Raw genomic sequence first — 27,918 nt, forward strand, 5'->3', positions numbered from 1 at the left:
TGAAAACTCCCATGTAAACTGTGGGGAAAACAAACAATTTTGTAGAACTAAACCTTGGCCCAAGTACATGGAAACTAAGCAATAACTTTACAGAGTCTAAGTTCTTGTAATGTTCTTTGCAAAGACAAACTGGTTTTGTATAATGAGGCTATTAACCTGCACTGTTTTAGAATGGCTTTGAACATGAGAATAAGGCTCCTTAAATCTCAGCTAGCAACATTAGCTAAGAAACCACAACTGATCAATAAATAGCCACCATCACATGCTCTCAGAAACCTTTTTTGTTTTGTTTTGTTTTATATTTATTTATTTATTTAGACAGAAGTTTTGTTTTTTAAATGTTAATTTTCTTTATTAGTTATTTTCTTTATTTACATTTCAAATGCTATCCCCTTTCCTAGTTTCCTCTCCAAAAGTACCCTATACCCTCCCCCTGCCCTGCTCCCCAACCCACCCATTCCTGGCCCTGGCATTCCCCTGTACTGGGGCATACAATCTTCACAAGACCAAGGGCCTCTCCTCCCAAACGCAGTGGAAGGTGTTAAAATTTTGGCCAGGTATGGAGAACAATATAACCTCTACCTACCATCTATTTATCATTTATCACTGGCTTGTCAATTGCAAATGGAAACCATTGAATGAGAGTTTGTTTGTTTGTACTTGACCTGGCATTCTATTTCTCTCCTCAGGTAACATCTTATGAATAAATGTGTCCTGAATTTCAAAATATACACACCAAAATGAAGGAAGTAGAAAACTTTCACCCAGGCCAGCTTGTTACTGAAGAATGATGCAATTATGATATTTCACTAAAAATTTCCAACCTGATAAAGTACTGAAGCCCAAATACAGGGTTTTCTCTTTCATAAGAAAAAGCAACAGAGGAAGAAAAGGTCATAGACTATATTGTGATTCTTTACAGCTGTTGAAGACAACATGCTGCAATGGCTTGATTTGAATTAAGCTCAACAATATGAGGAGTATCAGGGTTAGCAAGCAAAGTAATCAAGCCCCAAAGAAATTAATCTACCTTGAAGGTGGTACTATTTTTTGTATCGATGGTACCACACCAGGACAGAAATGAGTCCTTTAATGCAATGAATTGTTAATAGACTTAAGATCCCTATATATAAATAGGATATGTTGATCAGACGGTTATCTCTAGCTCTGTAACTATAGTATGGCCAGCATTTCCTTACAAGTTATTTCAAAGATTATAAACAGACAATGGCAATGGCAAGTGTACAACAGAGGAAGCGTAGCCTATTATGAGGTAATAGATATTGCTAGAGGTTGCTTCATTACCTTCACTGGCTGAGTGCTTGGTTTTTCCTTATACAAATGCTGCCCTTTAGACAAAAGCCTTTCCACATCCGGTTGTTTAGCATGAACTGTTACTTCAGTTTCCTGGGGAAAAGAATGCATACAGTGCAGATTAACTTCACAGTTAGCAATAAAATTACTAAATTTAAATATACCCTTAGAGACTCCACATGTATTGCAGATCAATTTCTGCATGGTACACACGGGCACAAAATTGTAGCTTTTGATGCAGAGAAAATAAATACAGGTTCCAGTGAAATACACTAACATTAAAACAATCAAAAATCCCTTGAATTGTATCATGATAATATTGTAGATAAATGGAGACATTATACATTTTTTTTTAAAAAACAACTTGCAATGATGAAAGGTACAATTTATCAGTATAATTAATACATATAAACAACAGCTTTAACATCAGAAACAGCAATAATCTTAATGTTTGGTGTACCTTACAGATTCCTTATTTTATAGGTTTCTCTTTTGAGCTAAAGATCTAAATTTTCTCTCTGTGTGTCTTTCTCACACTACACACACACACACACACACACACACACACACACACTTGCTTACTCTCTCTAGCTGTGAGTGTATATGTAAGACAAAGCAAATAATTCTTTACAAATAACTATTGAAATTAAGTGTCTTTCCAAAGAATAAACACTTACAGCATAGTACCAACACTTATTATTTATTAAGCAGTCATATTAAACAGGCCTTTTGTGGCGTGATTAGATTTTTTTATTGTTTGCTTTTTCATCACCCAGGGAAGACTAAAGCATGACAGAAAAGCAAACACCCCTTTAGGTACATGAATATAAAATGTTTTGTTACTGACTGCTGTCTAGCTCTTGAAGAAAGAACAAAAGCAACGTGGATAAATTGAAACTGAAGGAAGCAAAGTTAAATATTACAGAAGACTTTTTGGATGATACACTTGATAAACAGTAGGATGAAGTATCGATTAATCAATGGCATGCATCAGTCAGGGCCTGAACATCGTTTCTCAGAGCTGCTTTTGATTAACCCACATTCTTGTCTCTATTTTCCTATCCTGGTACCTCTGGGCACTGGAGTGTGTACATGTTGTCCAGATTTAGTTTCCTTTATTCACTCTGTTCCCACCTGTTTGCCCTCAGTCCACAAGGGTGGGAACCTGTGAACTTAAGTTACTATAATCTGATCATGCACAGCAGGATGTCTTTAAGTATATGAGTGCTCAGCACCTGCTCTTGAGAACGACTCCTTGCCTCGTTATTAAAATAGGTCCAAGTGTGAGGCCGGTGCTTTGGTCAAAAGTGTTCCTATCATTAAGAGTCTATGCTGTATATTAATAAAATAAGAAACTACCTACATTAATTCCATAGAAGAGTGATCAGTGCTCTTAGGGACCACTGCCAGAAAGATATTGTGCCTTGCATGACAATAATTCTTTCATAAAAGTAGAATAGTTCCCATTTTAGATCAGAACAAGCCACATCTATTTATAGGACCTGGTTTCCTTCTAAGACTCTGACAACTACCCATTCCCCCTTAAGTAGCTCAAGTGAAAAACGTTTTGCTATAGTGAATGACCATACTTTGTAAAAAAAAAAATGAGTAGAAATATATTTCCCCAAAGAAGTAAAGAAAGAGCATATGGTTAGCAAGGTCAAACTGGTTTAAAAGTAGAAGAGTGGATTTTTCATCTGTCCATGTTTTACTTGTGTGTGCCATACATTACCAATATAAGTCTATGTACTGTGAAAGAAGCTGTGTCTGCAAAGACTGATGAACTGATTAGAACTGCAGTGATGTGAAGAGGGTGCAAGGCAGCAGGTTAAGAGCCTAATTATCTCCGGGTGTGCTACTTTTAGCCACTTAAATATCCGTCCCTTGCTCACCTCTGTGTCAGAACTAACATCCTGTGACTAATAGATAAAAACTTTTTAGAATCTTTTAACTTAGCAGACCACTAGCTTCCAACAACTCCAAAGCTAAACCCATCAAGATAGCATCTGAGGCCTATAGAGGAGAGACTACCTTCTCTTTTATAACCTGCTTACCAGATGTACCTATCAATGTATTTTAATACTGCCTTGATTTATGACTTTCTTTGTTCTGCTACTATAATACTTTTTGAAACAGCTTCCATGTGGGAACATGAAACCTGAGAAAACCTATGCATCTCTCTGTTTACTGGCCCATGGTCACTCAAATTTGACTACCCCATAAAGATGTCTCGTTCCTTTTGAAAAGACATCTATGGTTTTTGCATCAACAGCATCCTAGTCTAAATTACATGGACATTTTACAATTGAAAGTAATTATCTTAAACCAGACTCATGTTGCACTTGTTACACTTGGCCAAGGAAAGGTAGTTCTTAATGTGGGTTTGTCATTTTAATAGAGCATGAAACTTGGAGTAGATAGAGGATTATTATTACCACAAAACTAGCAACTTCTAATATACCCAAACCTGGACTCCTTTAGCTAGAAAGCAAAGAGATTCATCTTATCTTTCAGACACTCTCATTTCTCTTTTCTTTCCTCATTAAGCAAAGAATAACAAGATCAACCTCAAATTCCATGGCAATGTATATACCCCAAGATACAGATAAAATAAAAGTTGGTATTTGATACATTTAAAAAATAATCTCATAATATTTATAGAGTTTTGCACTGGACACCAAATTTCTTGTATTGTCCATACCAATAATATTTAATTTAATGAATGAAATATTACTTTTAATTAAATATTTAATGAAATATTACTTGAATATAATCTGTTTAACAGTGGGTCTGTGACATTCTATCATGGATGGGAGAGGGGAACTGGGGTCCTGATCCTCTCCAGGGAGCTGTTAGACATTCATGGTTTCTATGTGAGGGGGAATCATAGTCTTCATTGCTACAGTTAAGGAGTCCATGCTCCAGTCGCTAGTTCCACTCCTGTTCACATGCAGGAGGCACTAGTCAAACTTAGCGGGCCACAGTGCACACACACACACACACACACACACACATGCATACATAAAACACACACACACATACCTAAAGACAAAGTGGAAAAGATACTTGGTGGAAGAGCAAGGGGAGAACAGAAGAATTGGAATATTTTGGAACATGGTCCAAGAGTCGAGTCATGTGAGATTTCTGAGTACTTGTGAGAGAACTCAATGTAAATAAGACAAAAGTCTTGGGATCTCAGTTTCTACAAAAACAGAATTGTTCTTGAAATGTGCTTTTGTGCCCCTCCCAAGTATAGTGAATAGGAGTGAGTGTACTTTAATTAATCTTTACAACTGCTATTGTTCTTTGTTTATATGCCTCTCTGGAAAAACATGTTTTCGCCATGAGCAGCTTGTTCATGTTATTATATACAGCTTGAACTCATGAGAACTTTACACAAGTGACCTTTCTTAATCATCTGGCTGTAGATTATCAGTTGTTCTGAGTAAAGTTGTCTATTGTATGAGACCTCAGTCTGCCTCATTTATTGACTTCATTCTCCAATGTTCTACCACCACTAGAAAAGTAAATAAGTGGTCTCATAAATCAGAGACCTGAAGTAAGCTATGCAATAAGAGAGGTGTCCCTCACAGGAGTTGAGAATGATGGGACATAAACTATGGAAGGATTTGCCTTATTTTGAGCTTGTGCACGATTTAAAAAAAGAAAGTAGATACACAAGAGTCAAAATCACAGCTATAAAATTGCTTGCAGGTTGTTTGTGATTATAATCCCCTGTTTTCAGAAGACGAAAATTTAGATGAAAACATATGGGGAGGCAGAGTCTAAAAGAATATTGTTTGAAAAGGCACATAAACAAGGGCAAAAGATCCCTCTTGAATTTTGAGAACCTTGGACATTAATTTGTACTGTTATCAAAATGCTTAAGAAAGATGAGTATATTAATCATCAGTAAGAGCTATATAATTATTTAAATGAATAGAAACTGAATGATCAACCCTTAAAATTTGTAAAAAGAGGCCAATAACTATTTTTTCAGTCCAGGCAAAATCAAAAGTAAAAACGGTGCCACCCATAAGCCAGGTAGAAAATATATTAGCTACATTATTTGAGTCTCCTTTACATAATATCCTCCATTCCTGAAGTGTAGCATGAGGAATTTGGCATTCACTCTCATCTTGAATTCTCTCTACTCTTTGATGAGGACTTAGTAGTGCCTGTGTAAAAGCTAACTTTACAACCTAGTCAAGCTAAGTCCCAGCATGGAACATAAATGCATATTGCATTCCTTCCCAGCTTCATGAGCTCTGCTAACCGATCTATTTAAAACTCTAGAATGAAAGATGGTGTTAAATAGTACTTGCATATTATCTTGAGAGGTAAGAAAAGTTCTACAGCTATTTGAATCCAGACTAAAGGGGGCAACTGGGTATCATGTGGATCCTTCACTTCCTTTAAACTTACTTATTTTCCCAATTAAATTGTCTCCTAGAGGTATTATAGCACAATAGGATAAACTTTTGAAATGGATTTATTTACACCACATGGGACAGAAAATACTAACTGCCTATTTACTCTCCTTGCTCAATTTGTAAATTGGGGGAGCGCCAGATGTCAAAAATTATATGGATTTTGATCCTTGCTGTATTATATTATCATTAACTAACAATCAGTTTTTAAGAGCATTACAGAACTCTATGGATTTTCAAACTTCATTTACAGATTACTATGGAAGAATAGGAAATCATTATTCAGCTGGCAAGCTATTGGATTTTCTCATATGAACTGAATCTGTGATTACAAAAAAATTGTCCACCCTTATCCCATTTCACAGGCAGATACTTATTTTATTGATGGCTCATCTAGGGGTATAGGAGAGATTCTTGGCCCTATACTCATCAATCTATTAATACTTCATTTTCCTCAGCACAACAAGTCACAAGAAAATAGCAAACCCCTAGGTAAAGGACAAGAGGAGAATCCCATATATTAACAGAAATCAAGTCTGCCCTCTTGGGTCCAAACTAAGGAGCTATGCATCAATGAAGAAGTTAGTCTATGAAACACCTATGTCACCTGAGAGCCTTTTTTTTTTTTTTTCTGGTGATGCTAGCTGCTTTGACCCGTGCATCTGCAATGAGTGCTTCTGAACATGTGTTATGTTCTTCATCCTGCTTTGATTTGAACTCATATATTGGATTTATCCAGCTCCTGTTACTGTTAAAATGACTCTATGCTTATAGCTGGACCTTGGGACTGTAATAGACTCATTCATTCATCTGAAAAGTTGACTGATTTAATTTTTAATTGAGATTTAAATTGTTTCCTATTTGCATAGGGCACAATAAAATTTGTATTTCTACTAGATGGAAACTATGGGTTTACTTTGTACAAGACTCCAGAACTATTAATCATATGAATCTGTTTTTAAGATATTCTGTAGATCTTTCTGATTGATATAAAAATGTAACTGATAATATTGGACATAGTTTGTGATCTATGTTCTTGGTGGCAAAGTATTATACATAATTCTTTCACTGTTCATATTTCTCCCAGAAGCCAAAGAATTAGAAATAGAAAGTTCAGAGCCAGATGGGGGATATGTCAACTCAATTTGTCAATCAGTAAAGGTCCCAGAGATTCCAGCCACAAACACTAAAGGACACTGCCATTTCTATTGGTTGCCCACTAGAACTTGTAGTTAAGGCTCGGTACAGAAGCTGGGAGCAGTGACACCCTTATACCCAGCACTTCTGGGACAGAGTCAGAACACTGAATTTGAGGTCAGCATGTTCTGGAAAACTCCCTTCTTCCTAGATTTTTGCTTGCAGGATGTATGGGGAGAAAAGTCATTGCTACCTTTGCTCCTGTTAACTTTTCCATGACTGTTGGAGGATATCCAAATGCTTTTCTATTGGATCTAAGACCTGCTCCCCAGGAGCAAATTCACTCTTATCAGTGAAAATCTGAGCAAGAACATAGGCTAAAGAGCTCATAGGTTTTAGGAATGAACTTACTGCTATTATTTTGCTACATGAACATGGTATCAAGCTTCATTCAAAAATAAGTAACTCTGTACCAAGAGGTTGGTATAGCAGCTTAGTCCTCATCAGAGAGACGTTTTTGGTGCATAGATAGTGGTTCATACATATACACACAACTGGGCAAAAGGCAGAGAATAATGTTTATAGAATTATCAGTCTTAAATGGGGTATTTTTCTCACAATCTACATCTAGAGCTTCAGGAAAACAGGAAGGAGGCATGGAAAATTTATGACAACTGGAGATTGTGAAAGAATGACATAACTGGACTTCTGTCTTCCTAATTCACCATAGTTATAGATTCATGTACAAGACCTGAAAAAGATCAAGTCATCAATATTCTAGCATCGATGGGGGAGGGGATCAAAACCTTGATCTCTAACTTAAGAGCTAGGTACAGTTTATGGCAGTTAAGAAAGGGAATATCCTGTCCTGCCCAAGGTGATTCTAAGGTCCTGAGTGAGGTAACACAATTCCAAAAGAACTCACATGATATGCACTCACTGATAAGTGGATATTAGCCCAGAAACTTAGAATACCCAAGATACAATTTGCAAAACACATGAAACTAAAGAAGAAGGAAGACCAAAGTTTGCATACTTGGTTCCTCCTTAGAACAGAGAACAAAATATCCATGGAAGGAGATACAGAGAAAAAGTCTGGAGCTGAAACTGAAGGAAGGACCATCCAGAGACTGCCCCACCCAGGGATCTATCCCATAAACAGCCACCAAACCTAGACACTATTGCATATGCCAGCAAAATTTGCTGACAGGACCCTGATATAGCTGTCGCTTGTGAATCTATACCAGTGCCTGACAAATACAGAAGTGGATGCTCACAGTCATCTATTGAATGGAACACAGGGCCCCCAATGGAGGAGTTAGAGAAAGTACCCAAGGAGCTGAAGAGGTATGCAACCCTATAGGTGGCACAACATTATGAAATAACCAGTACCCCAGAGCTTGTGTCTCTACCTGCATATGTATCAGAAGATGGCCTAGTCCCATCATTGGGAGGAAAGGCCCTTGGTCTTTTGAAGATTATATGCCCCAGTACAGGGGAATGCCAGGGCCAGGAAGCAGGAGTGGGTGGGTTGAGCACAGGGCAGGGGGAGTGTATAGGGGACTTTTGGGATAGATAGCATTTGAAATGTAAATGAAGAAAATATCTAATGAAAAAAGAATTAAAAAATAAAAAAATGAAAGGGAATATCAGTTTTCTTTAGGGGTATGATTCATGGCTGCAACCACACCTGTGTGTGTGTGTGTGTGTTTGCACGTGAGAGAGAGAGAGAGAGGAGGGGTCAAAAAGCCCCTTTTATAGTGGGCTGGGCTACTTTCCTGTTGCAGAGTAACTGTGGGGAGGAGCATACCTGACTATTGCCAGGTAACTGTGGGGGTGCAGTCTGGACAGCCTATGTGACTGATGACTACAGAATGATGGAGTTGAGGGCTCGTGTTGTCAGGTGTTTGTGTCTCACTGTTCTGTCCCTTGTAGAATTTTCTACTGGGTCTCGGGAGTAAGCCTCACTCAACCAGAACACAGAGTGCCTTTCACAGTCCAACACTCTGGAACTTAACCTGGAAGCAAAACTTATCTGCAACTCCAATCATAGGCAATCGTATGCACTCTTTTGGCCAATTTAGCCACATGGTGCACAAAGATGTACATGTAGGCACTACACCCACACATATTTTAAACAAATCTATACCCTTTGTAGTTTGAAGAGATAGAATTGTTTCTGTGTCCTATAAGAAACATTGAAGGAAGTATTGGCGTTAAAGAAGAGAAGAATAAATTAACATGGTAAAACCTTCCACAGTAAGTGGTAAGACAAGCTTTTCATTGCAGCACTCTCAGAATTCAGGGGGCAGTGGAAGGTCGATCTATATTGTCTATTTAGTAAGTTTCAGGACAGCTAATGCTAGAGAGAGAGATTCTGTCTCTGTCTTTCTGTTTGTTTGTCTAACTGTCTCTCTGCATATATCTCTATATTTATATTTATATCTATATCTCTCACGGGGCTGAATGAGCTATCCCATGGCCCTCACTTTGTTCTCAGCTCTTCCACGACATTCAGTGGCATCTGGGATGTCCAAGACTGAGAACCTGTCATCTCTGGCCTCAGTAAGGCCCATAGAGCCCAGAGCCAACTCTTTCATGGTATCCAGATGTCTGTGGTTCCCGAGAGTCTGAGCTGAGACTGTACCTTCCCTATTTCCTGGAGCAGGGTCCAGTGGCCTAATATGGACCTCTGCCTGTCCCACTGCGGTTCCGTGGGGTCCCCCGGCAGTCTCCTGTGTCTGCCTACCCAGAGCGCCAGAGCTCTGGTGGGGTGGTCATCTCTTCCATCCCTTTAGAATGCTGGGATTCAAACATGGGTCCTATGGAAGAATAGCCAGCCACAGTCTTAACTTCTGTGTCATCTTTTCATGACCAGGGAATATAATCTTACATAGCTTTCAAAGTTCTCCAAGGGCAGAAGCACCGAAAGAAGTGTTCAATATCCTTAGTCTTCAAGGAAATGCAAATCAAAATGACCCTGAGATTCTACCTTACACCAGTCAGAATAGCAAAGATCAAAAACTCAGGCTACAACAGATACTGCCTAGATGTGGAGAAAGAGAAACACTCCTCCATTGCTAGTGGAATTGCAAGTTGGTACAACCATTTTGGAAATAAGGCAGTTCCTCAGAAAATTGGAAATAGTTTTACCTGAAGACCTAGTTATACCACTCCTGGGCATATACCCAAAAGATGCTATACTATATCACAAGGACATATGCTTCATTATGTTCATAGCAGCCTTATTTATGAGAAGCTGGTGACAAACCAGATGTCCCTCAACTGAAGGAAGGATACAGAAAATGTGTACATTTACACAATGAAATACTACTCATCTATTAAAAATGAGAACATCCCAAGTTATGCAGGCAAATGGATGGAACTAGAAAATAATCATCCTGAGTGAGGTAGCCCAGACCCAAAAGAACACACATGGTAGGTACTCACTAATAAATGGATATTAGCCAAAAAGTTCAGAATACCTATGGCACAACTCACAGAACTTAGGAAGCTTAACAAGAAGGAAGGCCCAAGTGTGGCTGTTTCAATTCCTCTTAGAAGGGGGGACAAAATAATCACAGGAGACAGAGGGAGGAAGGGACCTGGGTGTGAGAGGGTAGGGGGAGGAAAAATGGGGGTGCAGGATCAGGTATGGGCAAGACAGGAGAACAGCCCAGAGGACCAGAAGATGAATAGAATTATGCAGCTGTGTGGGGTGGGGGACAGGGAGAGGGACCACTAGAAAGTCCCAGACACCAGGGATATGAGAGGCCACCAGGACCCAATATGAATGACATTAGTCAAAATGCCCAGCAGTGGGAATGTGAGACTTAAAGAGACCTCCCCAGTTGAGGAATGAGGCCATTCACCCATCTTAAAATTGTTGACCCAGAATTGTTCCTGTCTAAAGGAAATCCGAGGTCAAAAAGTAGAGCAGAATGGGTGTTGGATCTTGTCAAATGCTTTTTCCGCATCTAATGAGATGACCATGTGGTTTTTGTCTTTGAGTTTGTTTATATACTGGATTACGTTGATGGATTTCCATATATTGAACCATCCCTGCATCCCTGGGATGAAACCTACTTGGTCAGGATGGATGATTGTTTTGATGTGTTCTTGGATTCGGTTAGCAAGAACTTTATTGAGGATTTTTGCATCAATATTCATAAGGGATATTGGTCTGAAGTTTTCTATCTTTGTTGGGTCTTTTTGTGGTTTAGGTATCAGAGTAATTGTGGCTTCATAGAATGAGTTGGGTAGAGTACCTTCTGTTTCTATTTTGTGGAATAGTTTGTGAAGAACTGGGATTAGATCTTCTTTGAAGGTCTGATAGAACTCTGCACTAAACCCATCTGGTCCTGGGCTTTTTTTAGTTGGGAGACTATTAATGACTGCTTCTATTTCTTTGGGGGATATAGGGCTGTTTAGATCATTAACCTGATCTTGATTCAACTTTGGTATCTGGTATCTGTCTAGGAACTTCTCCATTTCATCCAGGTTCTCCAGTTTTGTTGAGTATAGCCTTTGGTAGAAGGATCTGATGGTGTTTTGGATGTCTTCAGGATCTGTTGTTATGTCTCCTTTTTCATTTCTGATTTTGTTAATTAGGATGCTTTCCCTGTGCCCTCTAGTGAGTCTGGCTAAGGGTTTATCTATCATGTTGATTTTCTCAAAGAACCAGCTCCTTGATTGGTTGATTCTTTGAATAGTTCTTCTTGTTTCCACTTGGTTGATTTCGCCTCTGAGTTTGATTATTTCCTGCCGTCTACTCCTCTTGGGTGAATTTGCTTCCTTTTGTTCTAGTGGTTTTAGGTATGTTGTCAAGCTGCTAATGTGTGCTCTCTCTAGTTTCCTTTTGGAGGCACTCAGAGCTATGAGTTTTCCTCTTAGAAATGCTTTCATTGCATCCCATAAGTTTGGGTATGTTGTGGCTTCATTTTCATTGAACTCTAAAAAGTCCTTAATTTCTTTCTTTATTCCTTCCTTGACCAAGGTATCATTGAGAAGAGTGTTGTTCAGTTTCCACGTGAAGGTTGGACTAATATCCAATATATATAAAGAACTCAAGAAGGTGGACTCCAGAAAGTCAAATAACCCCATTAAAAAATGGGGCTCAGAACTGAACAAAGAATTCTCACCTGAGGAATACCGAATGGCAGAGAAGCACCTGAAAAAATGTTCAACATCCTTAATCATCAGGGAAATGCAAATCAAAACAACCCTGAGATTCCACCTCACACCAGTCAGAATGGCTAAGATCAAAAATTCAGGTGACAGCAGATGCTGGCGAGGATGTGGAGAAAGAGGAACACTCCTCCATTGTTGGTGGGATTGCAAGCTTGTACAACCACTCTGGAAATCAGTCTGGCGGTTCCTCAGAAAATTGGACATAGTACTACCGGAGGATCCAGCAATACCTCTCCTGGGCATATATCCAGAAGATGTCCCAACCGGTAAAAAAGACACATGCTCCACTATGTTCATAGCAGCCCTATTTATAATAGCCAGAAGCTGGAAAGAACCCAGATGTCCCTCAACAGAGGAATGGATACAGAAATTATGGTACATTTACACAATGGAGTACTACTCAGCTATTAAAAAGAATGAATTTATGAAATTCTAGCCAAATGGATGGACCTGGAGGGCATCATCTTGAGTGAAGTAACACAATCACAAAAGAACTCACACAATATGTATTCACTGATAAGTGGATATTAGCCCAAAACTTAGGATACCCAAGATATAAGATACAATTTGCTAAACGCATGAAACTCAAGAAGAATGAAGACCAAAGTGTGGACACTGTGCCCCTTCTTAGAATTGGGAACAAAACACCCAGGGAAGAAGTTACAGAGACAAAGTTCGTAGCTGTGATGAAAGGATGGACCATTTAGAGACTGCCGTATCCAGGGATCCATCCCATAAGCAGCTTCTAAACGCTGACACCATTGCATACACTAGCAAGATTTTGCTGAAAGGACCCAAATATAGCTGTTTCTTGTGAGACGATGCCGTGGCCTAGCAAACACAGGAGTGGATGTTCACAGTCAGCTATTGGATGTATCACAGGGCTCCCAATGGAGAAGCTAGAGAAAGTACCCAAGGAGCTAAAGGGATCTGCAACCCTATTGTTGGAACAACATGATGTACTAACCAGAACCCTGGAGCTCTTGTCTCTAGCTGCATATGTATCGAAAGATGGCCTAGTCGGCCATCACTGGAAAGAGAGGCCCATTGGACTTGCAAACTTTATATGCCCCAATATAGGGGAATGCCAGGGCCAAAAGAATGGGAATGGGTGGGTAGGGAAGTGGGGGGCGCTCTGGGGGACTTTTGGGATAGCATTGGAAATGTAATTGAGGAAAATATGTAATAAAAATATTAAAAATTAAAAAAAAAAAGAAAATTTAAAGAAAAAAAAAAGTAGAGCAGAGACTGAAGGAAAGGCCATCCAGAGATTGCCCCAACTTGGAATCCAAATCATGTGCAGACACCAAGCCCTAATGCTATTGCTGATGCCAAGATTGCTGAGCCTGGGATGGCTGTTCTCTGAGAGTCTCTACAAACACCTCATTGAAACATGCAGCTAACCATTGGACTGAGCCCGGGGACCCCAATAGAAGTGTTAGGGGAAAGAGTAAAGGAGCTGAAGGAGATTGCAACCCCATAGGAAGAACAACAATATCAACCAACCAGACCGCCCCCCCCCCCCAAGCTCCCAGGAACTAAGCCACTAACCAAAGAGCATACATGGGCTGGTCTGTGGTCCCTGATTCATATGTAGCAGAGGACTTGTCTGGCCTCAGTAGGAAGGGGTGTGCTTGATGCCCCAGAGAAGAGGGATGCTAGGGGTAAGGTGGGAGTAGTTGGGTGGGTGGGGGAGCACCCTCTTAGAGGTGAAGTGGAGGGCGGATTGGGTGCAGTGCTTATAGAGGGGTGACCAGGAAGAGGGACAAAATTTGAAATGTAAATAAAATAATAAAAAAGAGTGAGAAACACGCTACAAGGGTTCTTCTTTGTGAGACTGTGATTTTTCAACCTTTGATTCTGTCAGAAGTGGGTATGAGTAAATCTGTTTTGTTTTGTTTTGTTTTTTCTGAAATGACATAACTTTTTTTAAAATCGTGATTTAAAAGAAGGGCCTGAAGGCCACAGCTAAACCGGAAATGACTAATTATTGTGGCCAGATTTTGTCAGTAGAAAGTGTTCAACTTCAAAGAGCACTCAGACAAAGTCTTTACAGAATTTCAATACCAACAAAAAACCTCATTTGCAATGATAGAACATTTACATCAATGTTTTCTTCTCTTTAATTCCTGATGTCCTTTGTAATGCAAAATTATGCAACAGGAGTTTAAAAGATTGTGGTCCAAGTTTTTACTTTCATCAAAGTATTTGAAATTTGCTATAATTTCAGGTATAATTTTAATACATTAATTTGCATTAATCAGGTAATAGGGAATAACCCTTAATTAATGCTCCCAAGAAAATAGACTCTAGCATAGTCTATTTTTACATTCAGTTTACATAGATTTTAGCAAATGGCCTCACTACAATTGTGCAGTTGCTGATCTGTCAGTGAAGCAAAGGTTACTGATTCTAAAACTGGGCAAAAAAACCCTATGGAATGGCACTAGGTAGTCTGATAAAAATTAATGAAAATTTATTTGTATATGAATATATTTATTGAACTTTATTTTGTGTTTTGTCTTATATTTATTTCTTCTGAGGAGCAACGTACATTAGTACAAGCTGAGGTTTTTTTTGTTTTTCATTTAAAACATGGTATATATCTCCACTTTTAAAAGTATATCTTAGTCAAACATTAAGTTTGTACAGTATATGTACACACTAAAGTAGAAAGTTTGGTGCTTCTCATTGTAGTACAACAGTGAGAGATATTGCCTTGCTAACTTTTCTGTTTTTTCAGCATACTTAAGCCATTACTTTTTACTTATGGCCACCCTCTTAATATTTGAATACATACATATACATAATGACTATAAAACTCATGCACACATACAGAAAATTTAAACAGCCTGTCACCTTTTTAAAGCTTTTCCTTGTTCATGTTTATTAAATGTTTACAATGTTACAGTGTTGGCCTAGGAACTAGAAACACAAGCAAACATATATAATTATATATTTCACATTTCTAAGGCAATACAAGCCAAAAAGGAAAAGAAAAAAAAAAAAAAAAACAGCAGCAAAGTGCAGTGTGCAATGGAGCACAGAACCGTAACTGATTAGTTCTGTATTTCATGGACAAAGGGTCAGGGCAGAAAGCCTGAGACATGGCTTTCCTGAGACCCAGTTCATATATCAGTTTTGCAAGTAAATGTATAAGAGAGTGAATTCTAAGGTAGAATGTGTTACATAATCAGTAACCTGATGCCATAAAAGGAAAATGAAGGAAATCATGCAAAAATAAAGGGGAAGAGAAGATGTGGTGTAGGCACTAAACATTCCATATTCAGGATTTCGAGACAAGAGAATTGTGAGTTCCAGACTATGTGAGTTCATATAGTGAATTGCTGTATAGTCATTGAAAATCTCATAAATGTAAATGTTATTTTAGGTTTGGCTCATTATTCATTTATTCTTTTAATATGGCTGACCTCACTGAATATTAGTATACTATCTTGATCAATGTGCTGTGAACTGAAATTTGTACATTTTATTCTGAGCTAGATTTGAAAGGCAGTTCAAACTGTGTAGGTTACTTTTGCTTTTGCCTTTCGCCATACAGATTATTTTTAATTAATTTTATATTATATTTATTTACATTTCAAATGTTGTCTTCCCTCTGCAAACCCCCCTCACCTTTCCCTCTAAGAGGGTGAAGCTTATACAACCAAATATCAGGAGTAAAAAAAAATCCTAAACAAAGCAACATGAGACAAGAAATCAACAAAAACACCATTGAGTAAGATTTCTATTGACCATCTACCCCAGGGCATCGAGATGGTTTCCAATCAGTTTTTTTAATGAGTTTTATGTTGATGTGTGTGTTGTGTTTTTTTTTTTTTTCTTATTTGTTCCTTTTTTGGTTGTGGAGTTATTTACTAAAGAAAAAGAGAAGGAGTGCAAGGGAGTTGTATTAGGGGGAAGGATCTGGTCAGAATTAGGAAAGAGGAATCTGTGATTCAAATATATTACATGAAAAATATTTACATAGAATACTATTCAAAAAATTCTTTAAGCTTTAGTCTCTGCATGGGAAGACATTTGTAGCATTCTCTGTTTATATGATTATAAAGGTATCTTACTCACAGGAGCAAATATGGAGATAAAGTGTGGAGCAGCGATTTAAAGGAAAGGCCACACAGAGACTGTCCCACCTGGGGATTCATCCCATATACAGTTACCAAACCCAGTCACTATTGTGGATGCCAAGTAGTACATGCTGAAAGAAGCCTGATATGGCTGTCTCCTGAGAGGTCTTGCCAAAGCCTTACAAATTAAGAGGTGAATATTAGCAGCCAACCACTGGACTGAGAACAGGGTCCCTAATGTAGGAGTTAGAAAAAGGACTGAAAGAGTTGAAGGGGATTGCAACTCCACAGAAAGAACAACAGTATCAACCAACTAGACACCCCAAAACTCACAGGGACTAAGGCAACAACAAAGGAGTACAAATGGCTCAAGCTGCATATATAGCAGAGAATAGCCTTGTCATGAATCAATGGAAGAAGAGGTCCTTGGTTCTATGAAGGCTCAATAGATGCCCCAGTGTAGGGAAATCAAGTGCGGGTGAGTGGGTGAAGGAACACCCTCATAGAAACAGGGGGAGGGAGGATGAAATAGGGTGTTTCCAGTAGGGAGGGAAACCAGGGAAAGGGATAACATTTGAAATGTAAATAAAGAAAATATCTAATAAAAATAAATACAATAAAATGAAGCAATAGATTAAAAAATAAAAATATCTTAACCTGATTCTTAGAAAATATAGAACAAATATCCAGCTGATCTGCCAACAAGTAGGTTAAAATGAATAAAGAGGCTTTGGAATATGCCACTAAAATTTGGGGACTGTTACATTAGTAAGAGTTGACAATTACATTATTATAATAAGCTAAATTAACTCACCAATTGTATGACTTTCTAGACAAAACCAGCAAAGTATGCCTCTATAATATATATGTCCTAGTCATAGATATTGACTAGACTATCTTTCATTCTACATACAAACTATTTGCTAAAAAGAGTACAAGGAAAAAATGAAATGGAATCAATATTGTGTAAGAGCTTGACTTTCCTGGCCTATATTGTCAGGCAGACTTTGACAAATGAAAGTTGATGGATGGAAAACCACAACATTGTATAGTTGAGTTTCTTTTTCTTTCCACTCATGCTGCATGACTGTTCTTTTATTTATTTACAATTAGGTTTCCTGGACCATGGCAACACAGCTGTCTTTCACTCTAATTGCATGCTGTCAAGTATGTGCCAACTGATTGACAAAGAATGACAGATTCCCTCTTTTCATTTTGGACTAATCAAGGGCAGCCCACCAAAAGGAGGATTTTGTATCTGATTTAGAGATTTATAGATTTTCAGAATAATCTGTTCAAATATACAAAGTATAATGCAGTATTGGTTTTTAAAGTACTAGTGGCTATGTAGCTAAGAAGACACAATCTACTAAGTTATATAGTTAGAAAGTTCAAGAACAATGAAAGAATAAACATAGGAATCCACTCATGAGAGATTCGAGATTCATACTCTAAAGATTTCTCACCCCTACCGTGTGTGTGTGTGTATGTGTGTGTGTGTGTGTGTGTGTGTGTGTGTGTGTGTGTGTGACTGTGGAGGTAAAAAAGGGCTTCAGATCTCCTAGAATTGTAGTAACAGGTGACTTAAGGTACCAATTTTTAGCAATCAAATATTAGAATTCAGCATTTTTTCTTACTCCTATTAGGTTTATAGCCATAGTCAAACAATTTATAATTATTTTTTGAGTGAAGGATTCTACAAGTGTTTTAAAAGATTTATCTATTTTCTCATATTCTTCATGAATATGAGTGTTCACCTGTCTGTATGTATAAGCATCAGGTATGTGCCTGGTTCATGGAGAAGGCAGAAGAGGGCCTCAGCCCTCCAATAAATGGAGATACAGATAGCTGTGAGTGCCATATGGGTATCTGGAACTTAACCTGAATCTCCTGCAACAATGTCAATTGTTCTTAAATAGTAAGACATCTCTGCAGCCCAAGACAATTTTTTACATATTTTTCTATCATTTAACATATATGCATATCCTGTATTTCTTTTTCATATATTTGATATATATATGTATATATATTTATAAAGCCATATCCATAAATACTTTGAGTGTGAGATGTTTTCTTTTTTACACCAACACATCACCAATGCAGAAAGAAACAATGGATGAACAAGTGAACATTTGCTACTAAAATTTTATTTATAGTTGGAAGGTTGAGTTTGAACCATACATTTTGAGGTTCCTCTTTTATTTCCTTCTTATTTTATTTTATGCCTGAGTGTACATATGTGTAATGTGTGCTAGTTAGCTGCAGAAGTCAGGAGTAAAGAATGACCTGGAAAATGGAGGTATAGATGGTTGTCAGCTGCTAAGCTGTGCCAGGAACTGAAGAATAGTTACGTGTTCCCCTCTGCTGACCAATCTCTCTTGCCTTATGATCCCTAATCTCAACATATTACAGGGCAATTGAATAAGACTAGGGAAAACTATACCTTTCAATTTTCCTTGCACACAGTCATTTGAACTTTTATCAAGATTCTAGCTCTATTCTGCCTAAACAGCCCACACAGTTGGGACAAAAAAAAATGTATCTACAGGCTTTTTTGTTTACATAAATGGCTCAGACGGGTAAATCACAAGACTGTGTGTTTATATGACATATAAAGGATGGCTCTCAAGTAAACAACCTCCAGCTGACTTTTCTATTCTCCAAGTGCAGTAATTCCTGTAACTGCATAAGTCTTTTTATATGCACTTTGTAGTTTCTTCCTATGATATAAAACATTGGCTATATGATATATGAGGTTTCCTATGCTAACATTGCCCCATAACATTTTCTTTTTACCTGAAACAGCCATGTGAGAACATTCATTTACTAAAAAGTATGTTGATCTTGGATGAAACTAGATGCTGCACAAACTACTGCACATCAGAATCCCACTACAGGCAGATGTGCAATGCTAGCTGCCCTGATAACAGATGGTCCTATCTCAAATTAGATTTGATACTTCATAGGGTCAGTGGTAGTTTTTGCAGTTGTACCAAAGCAAGGAAACTTGGTATACTTTACAACAACCACTGCTCAGTCCTACATTTTATTTCTGATTATAGGGTACATTTTATTAGTGGCAACTTGTCATGATCTAATTGACAGTGCTCTGTTCTTAGTGACAAAAAAATAATGATGGTACTCTAATCAATAGTATGCTAGAGAAAATGAGAAGAAACAAAGCTCTTGATATTTACTTAGGACCATATGATTGAACATATACAAAGTTAATATTAACTACCTTAATTTGTTGAAATATTACTAAGCACAAACACTTCACTGTACACCTAGCATAAATGATTTAAATTAATATGAGTCAATCTTTACTACAAAACCTTTCGGGATATATTAGTATCATTACTTGTATATAAAACCTAGAGTCATAAAAGTTTAGAAATCATACCTATGATACAAGCTAAGAAATGGTGGATCTGAGTTGTGAACACAGGGTTATCTCACAAAAATCATGCACACTGAGTCACTGTACAGAAGGTTCTATGAATTTGTCACTCACTTCTAGTTAATGGGGAACTGCTTTCTCTTTTAGGATAGTTTGTAACATCCCTAATTATATTCACAAGATACTGGCAGGACATTTTCCTTTTTCATGTATAAAACACAAAATGGCAAATCTAGTACTCTTTCATGATAAAATTCCTGGGGATATAAGTGACATACTTAAACACATTACAGGCAATTTATAAGAAGTATATAATCAACAACAAATCAATAAAGAGAATCTCAAAGCAATTCCACCAAAATCAGGAACATGACAAGGTTAGTCCACTCTTTTTTTTTTTTTTTTTTAAATCTATTCAATATAGTACTTGAAGTTTCAGCTAGAGTACGAAGACAACTGACAAAGATCAAGGGGATACAAATTAGAAATAGAGAAGTGAAAGTGTCTTTGTTTGAAGATGATATGATAGTATACATATGTGACCATAGCAATTTTACCAAGGAAATCTTACAGCTGACAAACACACTCAGCAAAGTGGCTGGATACAAGATATGCTAAAAAAGAAATCAGATGTCTACCTATATACAAATGCGAAACTGATTTTGTCAGGGAAACAATATCCTTTGCAATTACCTCAAATAATTTAATATGTATTAGGGTAACTCTAATTATATGAAAGACTAATATGACAAAATCTACAAGGACTTGGAGACAAAAACTGAAGAAGATATAGAAGAGGGAAAAATCTTCCATGCTCATGGATTGGTAGGATTTATATAGTAAAAATGACCATCCCACCAGAGGTGATCTATAAATTCAATGCAATTCTCATCTAAATTCTAAAATAATTTTTACAAACCTTGAAAGGATAATTCTCAATTTTATATGGAAAACAAACAAATAAACAAACAAAAACAGGATAGTTAAAACAATCCCGAACAACAAAAGACCTGCAGGAGGTTCCATGATTCCTGATTTCAAGTTATACTACAGAATGATAGTAATGAAACCTTCCTGGTATTGACATAAAAAAGATAGGCATAAAGAGACAGGTATATCAGTGGAATTGAATTGAAGGTCCAGACAAAATATACACAACAATAGAGCCTGAGTTTTGATAATTAAACCAGAAAGACACAATGAAAAAATGGAAGTATATTTTAAAAAATATTCACTCAACTGGATGTCTACAGAATAGGAGAATGTAAATATATCCATATTTATTACCCTGCACAAAACTCAAATCCAAATGGATCAAAGTTCTCAATGAAAAATCATATACAATGAACCTCAGAGAAGAGAAAGTGTTGATTTGCCTTGAATGCATTGGCACAGGAAACAATTTTTAAACAGAACAAACACAGGACAGTAACAATCAATAAACTCAACCTCATGAAACTGAAAAGCTTCTATAAGGCAAAAGACCCAGTCATTAGGACAAATCAAAAGCTTAAAAAATGAGATTTTACGTCACATCAGACATAAGACAAAATCCTAAATATATAAAGAACTCAAGAAACTACATACCAAAAATCCAAATTATACAATTTTAAAATGGGGTACAGATCTAAGCAGATAATCCTCAATAGAGGGCTTTCAATTGACTGAGAAACAGTTAAAGAAATGTTTAACACCCTTAGCTAATAGGGAAATGCAAACCAAGACTACTTTGAGATTCCATTTTACACATATCAGAATAACTAATATCTATAACACAAGTGACAGCTCATGCTGGCAATGATATGGAACACTCATCCATTACTGGTTGGAGTGCAAACTTGTATAGCCACTATGGAAATGAATATGGTGGTTCCTGAAAAAAAAAATTGAAATCTATCTACCTAAAGATCCACCTTGGTCACTCTTGGCATATATCCAAAGTTTCATCCATAGGCGTGATGGAGGGAAAGAGTACCAATGTTGTGGCCATCTGAGACTGGGTATCCCAGAAATCTAGGGTAGAAACTAGATGAACAAAAACAAACAAGCAAGCAAACAAGCAACAAACAAAATTAACCAATGAAATGATTCCTAATGATACCCTGTTGTACTCATAGATTGAGGTATTTTCTAGTCATAATCAGAGAGACTTCCTCTGGCTGCATATTAGAGTGGGTGCAAAGACCCACAGCTAGAAATTATTCAGAGCAAGGGAGGGAGGGAGGGAGGGAGGGAGGGAGGGAGGGAGGGAGGGACGGAGGGACGGAGGGACGGAGGGATGGAGGGAGGATGAGAGAGAGAGAGAGCGAGAGAGAGATATATAGAGAGAGATTTTCTAAATTGGAGGTCTCCATTGGGTCCCTACCTGCAGCAATCTGGGAACCCTAGGGAAGAGGAGAGGAAAGATTGCATGATTCAAAATGGATGGAGAATACCAGGAGAATATGGCCTACTGAAACAACTAAGTATATGCGCTAACAGGGACTGAAGTAGCAATGACAGAGCCTGCCTGCATGGGTCTGCATATGGTCCACTTAATATATGTAATGTCTGCTAGCTTATTGTTTCTATGGGATTCTAAATTGTGGGAGTAGGTATATCTCTGACTCTTTTACGTGCTCTTTTGACTCTTTCACTCCTATTGAATTGGCTAGTTCTGTCTTGATACAAGGATTCTTGCCTTGTCTTTTTTTTTTTTGAAGATATTTTCTGTATTTAAATTTCAAATGTTATCCCCTTTCCTGGTTTCCCCTCCAAAAACCCCCTATCCCCTCCTCTCCTGCTCACCAACCCACACACACTCTTGTTTCCTGCATTTTTGGTCCTATTTTGTTGATGTCTATTGGAGCCTTGTTCTTCTTTGAAGAGAAAATGGAAGGGAAGCCAGTCTGGAGGAGAGAGGAGGTTCAGGTAAACTCAGAAGTGTAGCCTCCGCCAGCCTGAAGCAGGCTTGTGCAGAACTTGTCACCACTGAGGTGGGGCCACCTGTTGTGCAGCTTTCTGACTTGGCTGGCCTCTTTTTTTTTTTAAATTAGGTATTATTTCATTTACACTTCCAATGCTATCCCAAAAGACCCCCACACCCTCCCCCACCCACTCCCCCACCCACCCACTCCCACTTCTTAGCCCTGGCATTCCCCTGTACTGAGGCATATAAAGTTTGCACGACCAATGGGCCTCTCTTTCCACTGATGGCCGACTAGGCCATCTTCTGATACATATGCAGCTAGAGACAGGAGCTCCAGGATATTGATTAGTTCATACTGTTGTTCCACCTATAGGGTTGCAGCCCCCCCCCCCCCAGCTCCTTAGGTACTCTCTCTAGCTCCTCCACTGGGGGCCCTGTGATTCATTCAATAATAGCTGACTGTGAGCATCTACTTCTGTGTTTGCTAGGCCCCGGCATAGTCTCACAAGAGAGACAGCTATATCAGGGTCCTTTCAGCAAAATCTTGCTAGTGTATGCAATGATGTCTGTGTTTGGAGGCTGATTATGGGATGGATACCGGGTATGGCAGTTTCTAGATCTTTTCCTCTCAGCTCCAAACTTTGTCTCTGTAACTCCTTCCATGGGTGTTTTGTTCCCAATTCTAAGAAGGGGTAAAGTATCCACACTTTGGTCTTGGTTCTTCTTGAGTTTCATGTGTTTCGCAAATTGTATCTTATATCTTGGGTATTCTAAGTTTCTGGGTTAATATCCACTTATCAGTGAGTACATATCACGTGAGTTCTTTTGTGATTGGGTTACCTCACTCAGGATGATGCCCTCCAGGTCTATCCATTTGCCTAGGAATTTCATAAATTCATTCCTTTTAATAGCTGAGTAGTACTCCATTGTGTAAATGTACCACATTTTTTTTTTTTTGTATCCATTCCTTTGTTGAGGGGCATCTGGGTTCTTTCCAGCTCTGGCTATTATAAATAAGGCTGCTATGAACATAGTGGAGCATGTGTCCTTCTTACCAGTTGGAACATCTTCTGGATATATGCCCAGGAGAGGTATTGCGGGATCCTCCTGTAGTACTATGTCCAATTTTCTGAGGAACTGCCAGAGTGATTTCCAGAGTGGTTGTACAAGCTTGCAATCCCACCAACAATGGAGGAGTGTTCCTCTTTCTCCACATCCTCGCCAGCATCTGCTGTCACCTGAATTTTTGATCTTAGCCATTCTGACTGGTGTGAGGTGGAATCTCCCAATCTGTTGGTGGCCTTTTTGTCTTGTTGATGGTGTCTTTTGCCTTACAGAAACTTTGCGATTTTATGAGGTCCCATTTGTAGATTCTCGATCTTACAGTCCAAGCCATTGCTGTTCTATTCAGGAATTTTTCCCCTGTGCCCATATCTTTGAGGCTTTTCCCCACTTTCTCCTCTATAAGTTTCAGTGTCTCTGGTTTTCTTTTGTTTTGTCAACTGCTACTGTGCTTCCCTGGGATCCTGCTGCCTGCTGAGACACTTTGAGACAATCCAAGTTGAGCAGTTTCTTTGGGCTGAATCCAGGTACCTGGATGGACTGGCGGGAGGATGGGCCTCCCCACTATATAAGCTTAGACTCTTAAGTAAACTTTAAGGTGCCTTGAACAGAGTACGTTTGTCTTGGTGTCTTTATTTCTCTCTCTGTCTATTCTCTTTCAGCCCCAGCCTGCCTTTTAGGAGTACCCGGTTCATGTAGGCCGCGGGCGGCTTATAACTACACAGAAGAGTGGAGCAAGGCAAAACTGTGATTGAGATTTATTGTATGAGAGAAGGATCTATTTTCAATGATAAGAAAAAAAAGAAACAAAAACTGCTCTTTAATTTCCTATTTCTTCTGGAGAAAACAATCTTTCTTGATTGAAAACCAATTTTTTAATTGAACACATAAGCAAATGAAAGGATTTCTAACTGTTTATGCTCTATGTTTTCATCTGATTTAATATGAATTTCCTCCATTCCTTTCTCTTGTTTATAGTGTCTGTAGTGTTATTTATTCAAATAGTCTTTTTAATGTAATTTATTAATATTGGTATTATAATCATTAAATTGATTTTAATTTGCTAGAACTTTAACCACAGAAGAATATTTTCAATTTTTGAGTAAGTTTTCAATATTTGAAACACATTATGGGTTAGGGGTTTTGGGTTTCCATAGAATAAAGATGTACATAAAACTGAAAGTAACTCTGACCTATCTCTGAAACATTTTGCAATATTTATTTTGTTTCAAACCAAAATAGCATATCTTTATGCAATCCAGAACTTCTGTTGTGACCATGTGGCTGATGGACATAGTTCCTGAAGTTTGTACAGAAAATATTCATTGCACATATAACTTTTATTTAACATCAGAAACTCCATAAAAGCATTAAGTAGAGATCAGTGTTACTTTCATTAAAAGCAGAGAAAAGAGCGATTGAGTTCTCACTTCTTGACTATTTCAATTTCCTAATAGAGATGTTTCCTTTTTTACTATTAGGTTTTAGAGCCACATTATAATCATTATCTAAATCAACCTTTTAGATTCATCCGCAACGTATAAAAAACAAACTATCAAATAAATAGAAGAATTTAAGTTGTATATTTAAAAGTCACAACAAAATTATTGAGTTTTTTATCTTTATCATTATTTCCTTAAACATTAATAGAGAATAAAGCAAATATAAATGATTCTGAAATCCAGGAGAGGAACATGTAATAGAATTAGCCTTCTCCTTTGATAACCTCAAATGCATAGCTTTCATCTTGCATCTAGATCATCTAGCCTAACATCTGTAATTTGTACACCTATAATTGTTATATTTCTGTGTCTTTGGCTAATGTATCCTTTTTCTTGGGATTCCTGAAATGCTGATGATAGCATTCTGGATAAGAAATTGTGAACCTGTTTTCTTTCTTTTCTTTTCTTTTCTTTTCTTTTCTTTTCTTTTCTCTTCTCTTCTCTTCTCTTCTCTTCTCTTCTCTTCTCTTCTCTTCTTTCTTTCTTTCTTTCTTTCTTTCTTTCTTTCTTTCTTTCTTTCTTTCTTTCTTTTCTTCCTTCCTTCCTTCCTTCCTTCCTTTCTTTCTTTCTTTCTTTCTTTCTTTCTTTCTTTCTTTCTTTCTTTCTTTCTTTCTTTCTTTCTTTCTTTCTTTCTTTTCTTCCTTCCTTCCTTCCTTCCTTTCTTTCTTTCTTTCTTTCTTTCTTTCTTTCTTTCTTTCTTTCTTTCTTAGATATTTTCTTTATTTACATTTCCAATGCTACCCTCTTTCATAGTTTACCCTCCAAAAATCCCCTATCCCCTCCCCCATCACCTTGCTCACCATCCCACCCACTCCTGCTTCCTGGCCCTGGCAGTCCCTTATATGGGGGTATGGAACCTTCACAGGACCAAGGGCCTCTCCTCCCATTGATGACCTAGTAGGCCATGCTCTGCTACATATGCAGCTAGAGCTATGAGTCCCACTATGTGTTTTCTTTGGTTGGTGGTTCAGTCCCAGGGAGCTCTGGAGATACTGGTTAGTTCATATTGTTGTTCCTCCTATGGGGCTGCAAACTTCTTCAGCTCCTTGGGTGCTTTCGCTAGCTCCTCCATTGGGGACCCTGTGCTCAGTCCAATGGATGTCTGTGAGCATTTACTTCTGTATTTGTCAGGCACTGGCACAGCCTCTCAGGAGACAACTTTATCAGGCTCCTGTCAGCAAGTTCTTGTTGGCATCCACAATAGTGTCTGGTTTTGGTGGTTGTTTATGGGATGGATCCCCAGGTGGGGCAGTCTCTGAATGGTCATTCCTTCAGTATCTGCTTCACACTTTGTTTTTTTAACTCCTCCCATGGGTATTTTGTTTTCCTTTCTAAGAGGGATCAAAGTATCCACACCTTGGTCTTCCTTCTTCTTGAGTTTCATGTGTTTTGCGAACTCTATTTTGGGTATTCTTAACTGCTGGGCTAATATCCACTTTTCAGTGAGTGCATATCATGTGTGTTCTTTTGTGATTGGGTTACCTCACTCAGGATGATATCCTCCAGATCCATCCATTTGTCTAAGAATTTCATAGATTCATTGTTTTAATAACTTCATAGTACAGTATTGTATAAATGTACTACATCTGGATTTTTTCCAGCTTCTGGCTATTATAAATAAGGTTGTTATGAACATAGTCGAGCATGTGTCGTTATTACATGTTGGAGCATTTTCTGGGTAGTGGACCTGTTTTCTTAGATACATACAATTTGAATTCTGTTAGGATCCAGTGAAAATTGACTATTCAATAAAGGAATGTAAATGAAATTCTGCTCCACAACTCTACCTGCACATCGCCCATTTCAGTTCCTGAAACCCACAACCCTGTCTGAATCCCAGAAAGACTGTTCTAACCAGGGACACAGATGAAATCCTTGCCCCAATCTCCCTGCCTTCTGGAACCTCACAGAGCCCAGCAGCTGTGGGGTTCTGTCTTGTACTGTTTGAGCTCAGTCTCCTTCCATATCCATAGCTCCCTTAAATTCTCTATTTGATTGGCTTGCCCACCACACACCACAGAGCTCTGGCTGTCTCCCAAGATGCCTGCTTGAACCAGCGTAGAGGAGGCTTTTTCTTTCTTTTTTTTAATGTTAATTTTTATTAGATATTTTCTTAATTTACATTTTTAATACTATCCATTTTCCTAGTTTCCTTTCTGAAAGTCCCCTATACCTTCCCCCTACCCTGTTCCCCAACCCACCCACTCCCACTTCCTGGACCTGGCATTCCCTTATACTGGGGCATATAATCTTCACAAGACCAAGGGCCTCTCCTCCCATTGATGGCCAACCAGGCCATTCTCTGCTACATATGCAACTAGAGACACAAACTCTGGGGGGGGGGGAATACTGGTTAGTTCATATTGTTGTTCCTCCTACAGCTCTCTGCCTCCTAGGAGTCTCTAACTGGGGACACACATTTCCATCTGCCTCCTGCATCAATCATAGCAGCTAACACAAAAGACAGCCAGATTGCAAAAGGCAGTCACAAGAACATAATTAACAGAAGCCAAGGAAATATAGCACCATCAGAACCCTGCTCTCTCACTACAGCAAGCTCTGGATATCATAACACACCTGAAGAGCAAGATTCTGACATTAAATCCCAGCTCATGAAGATGATAGCAGCCTTTAAAGAAGATATAAATAATTTCCTTAAAGATATACAGGAAAACACAGACAACTGAATAGAACCCTTTAAGGAGTAAAAGAAAATATGCTTCAAGAAATATTGGAAAATATGATCAAACATGAATGAAATAAATAAAACAGTCTAAGACAAAAAAAATGGAAATAGAAACAATAAAGGAATCATAAGTGGAGGTAAACCTGAAGATGGAAAACCTAGCAAAAGGAAAAGGAACTTCAGACATATCATCATCAACAG

General features: G+C 38.1%; 1 protein-coding gene across 3 annotated transcripts in view; it reads right to left on the reverse strand.

The window, feature by feature from the left end:
- The window catches only part of Dmd (dystrophin), a 2,436,643-nt gene that overhangs the window by 814,602 nt on the left and 1,594,123 nt on the right, over positions 1 to 27,918 (reverse strand). For all 3 annotated transcript variants that reach the window (XM_085838134.1, XM_085838135.1, XM_029473188.1), the window contains exon 49: positions 1,306 to 1,407. In XM_085838134.1, coding sequence (XP_085694260.1) covers positions 1,306 to 1,407 — 102 coding nt within the window. The remainder of the gene's footprint in view (positions 1 to 1,305; positions 1,408 to 27,918) is intronic.

This window comes from Mus caroli, unplaced genomic scaffold (assembly GCF_978045245.1).
Source record: "Mus caroli unplaced genomic scaffold, Mus_caroli_1 scaffold_5, whole genome shotgun sequence".
Classification (NCBI taxonomy): domain Eukaryota; kingdom Metazoa; phylum Chordata; class Mammalia; order Rodentia; family Muridae; genus Mus; species Mus caroli.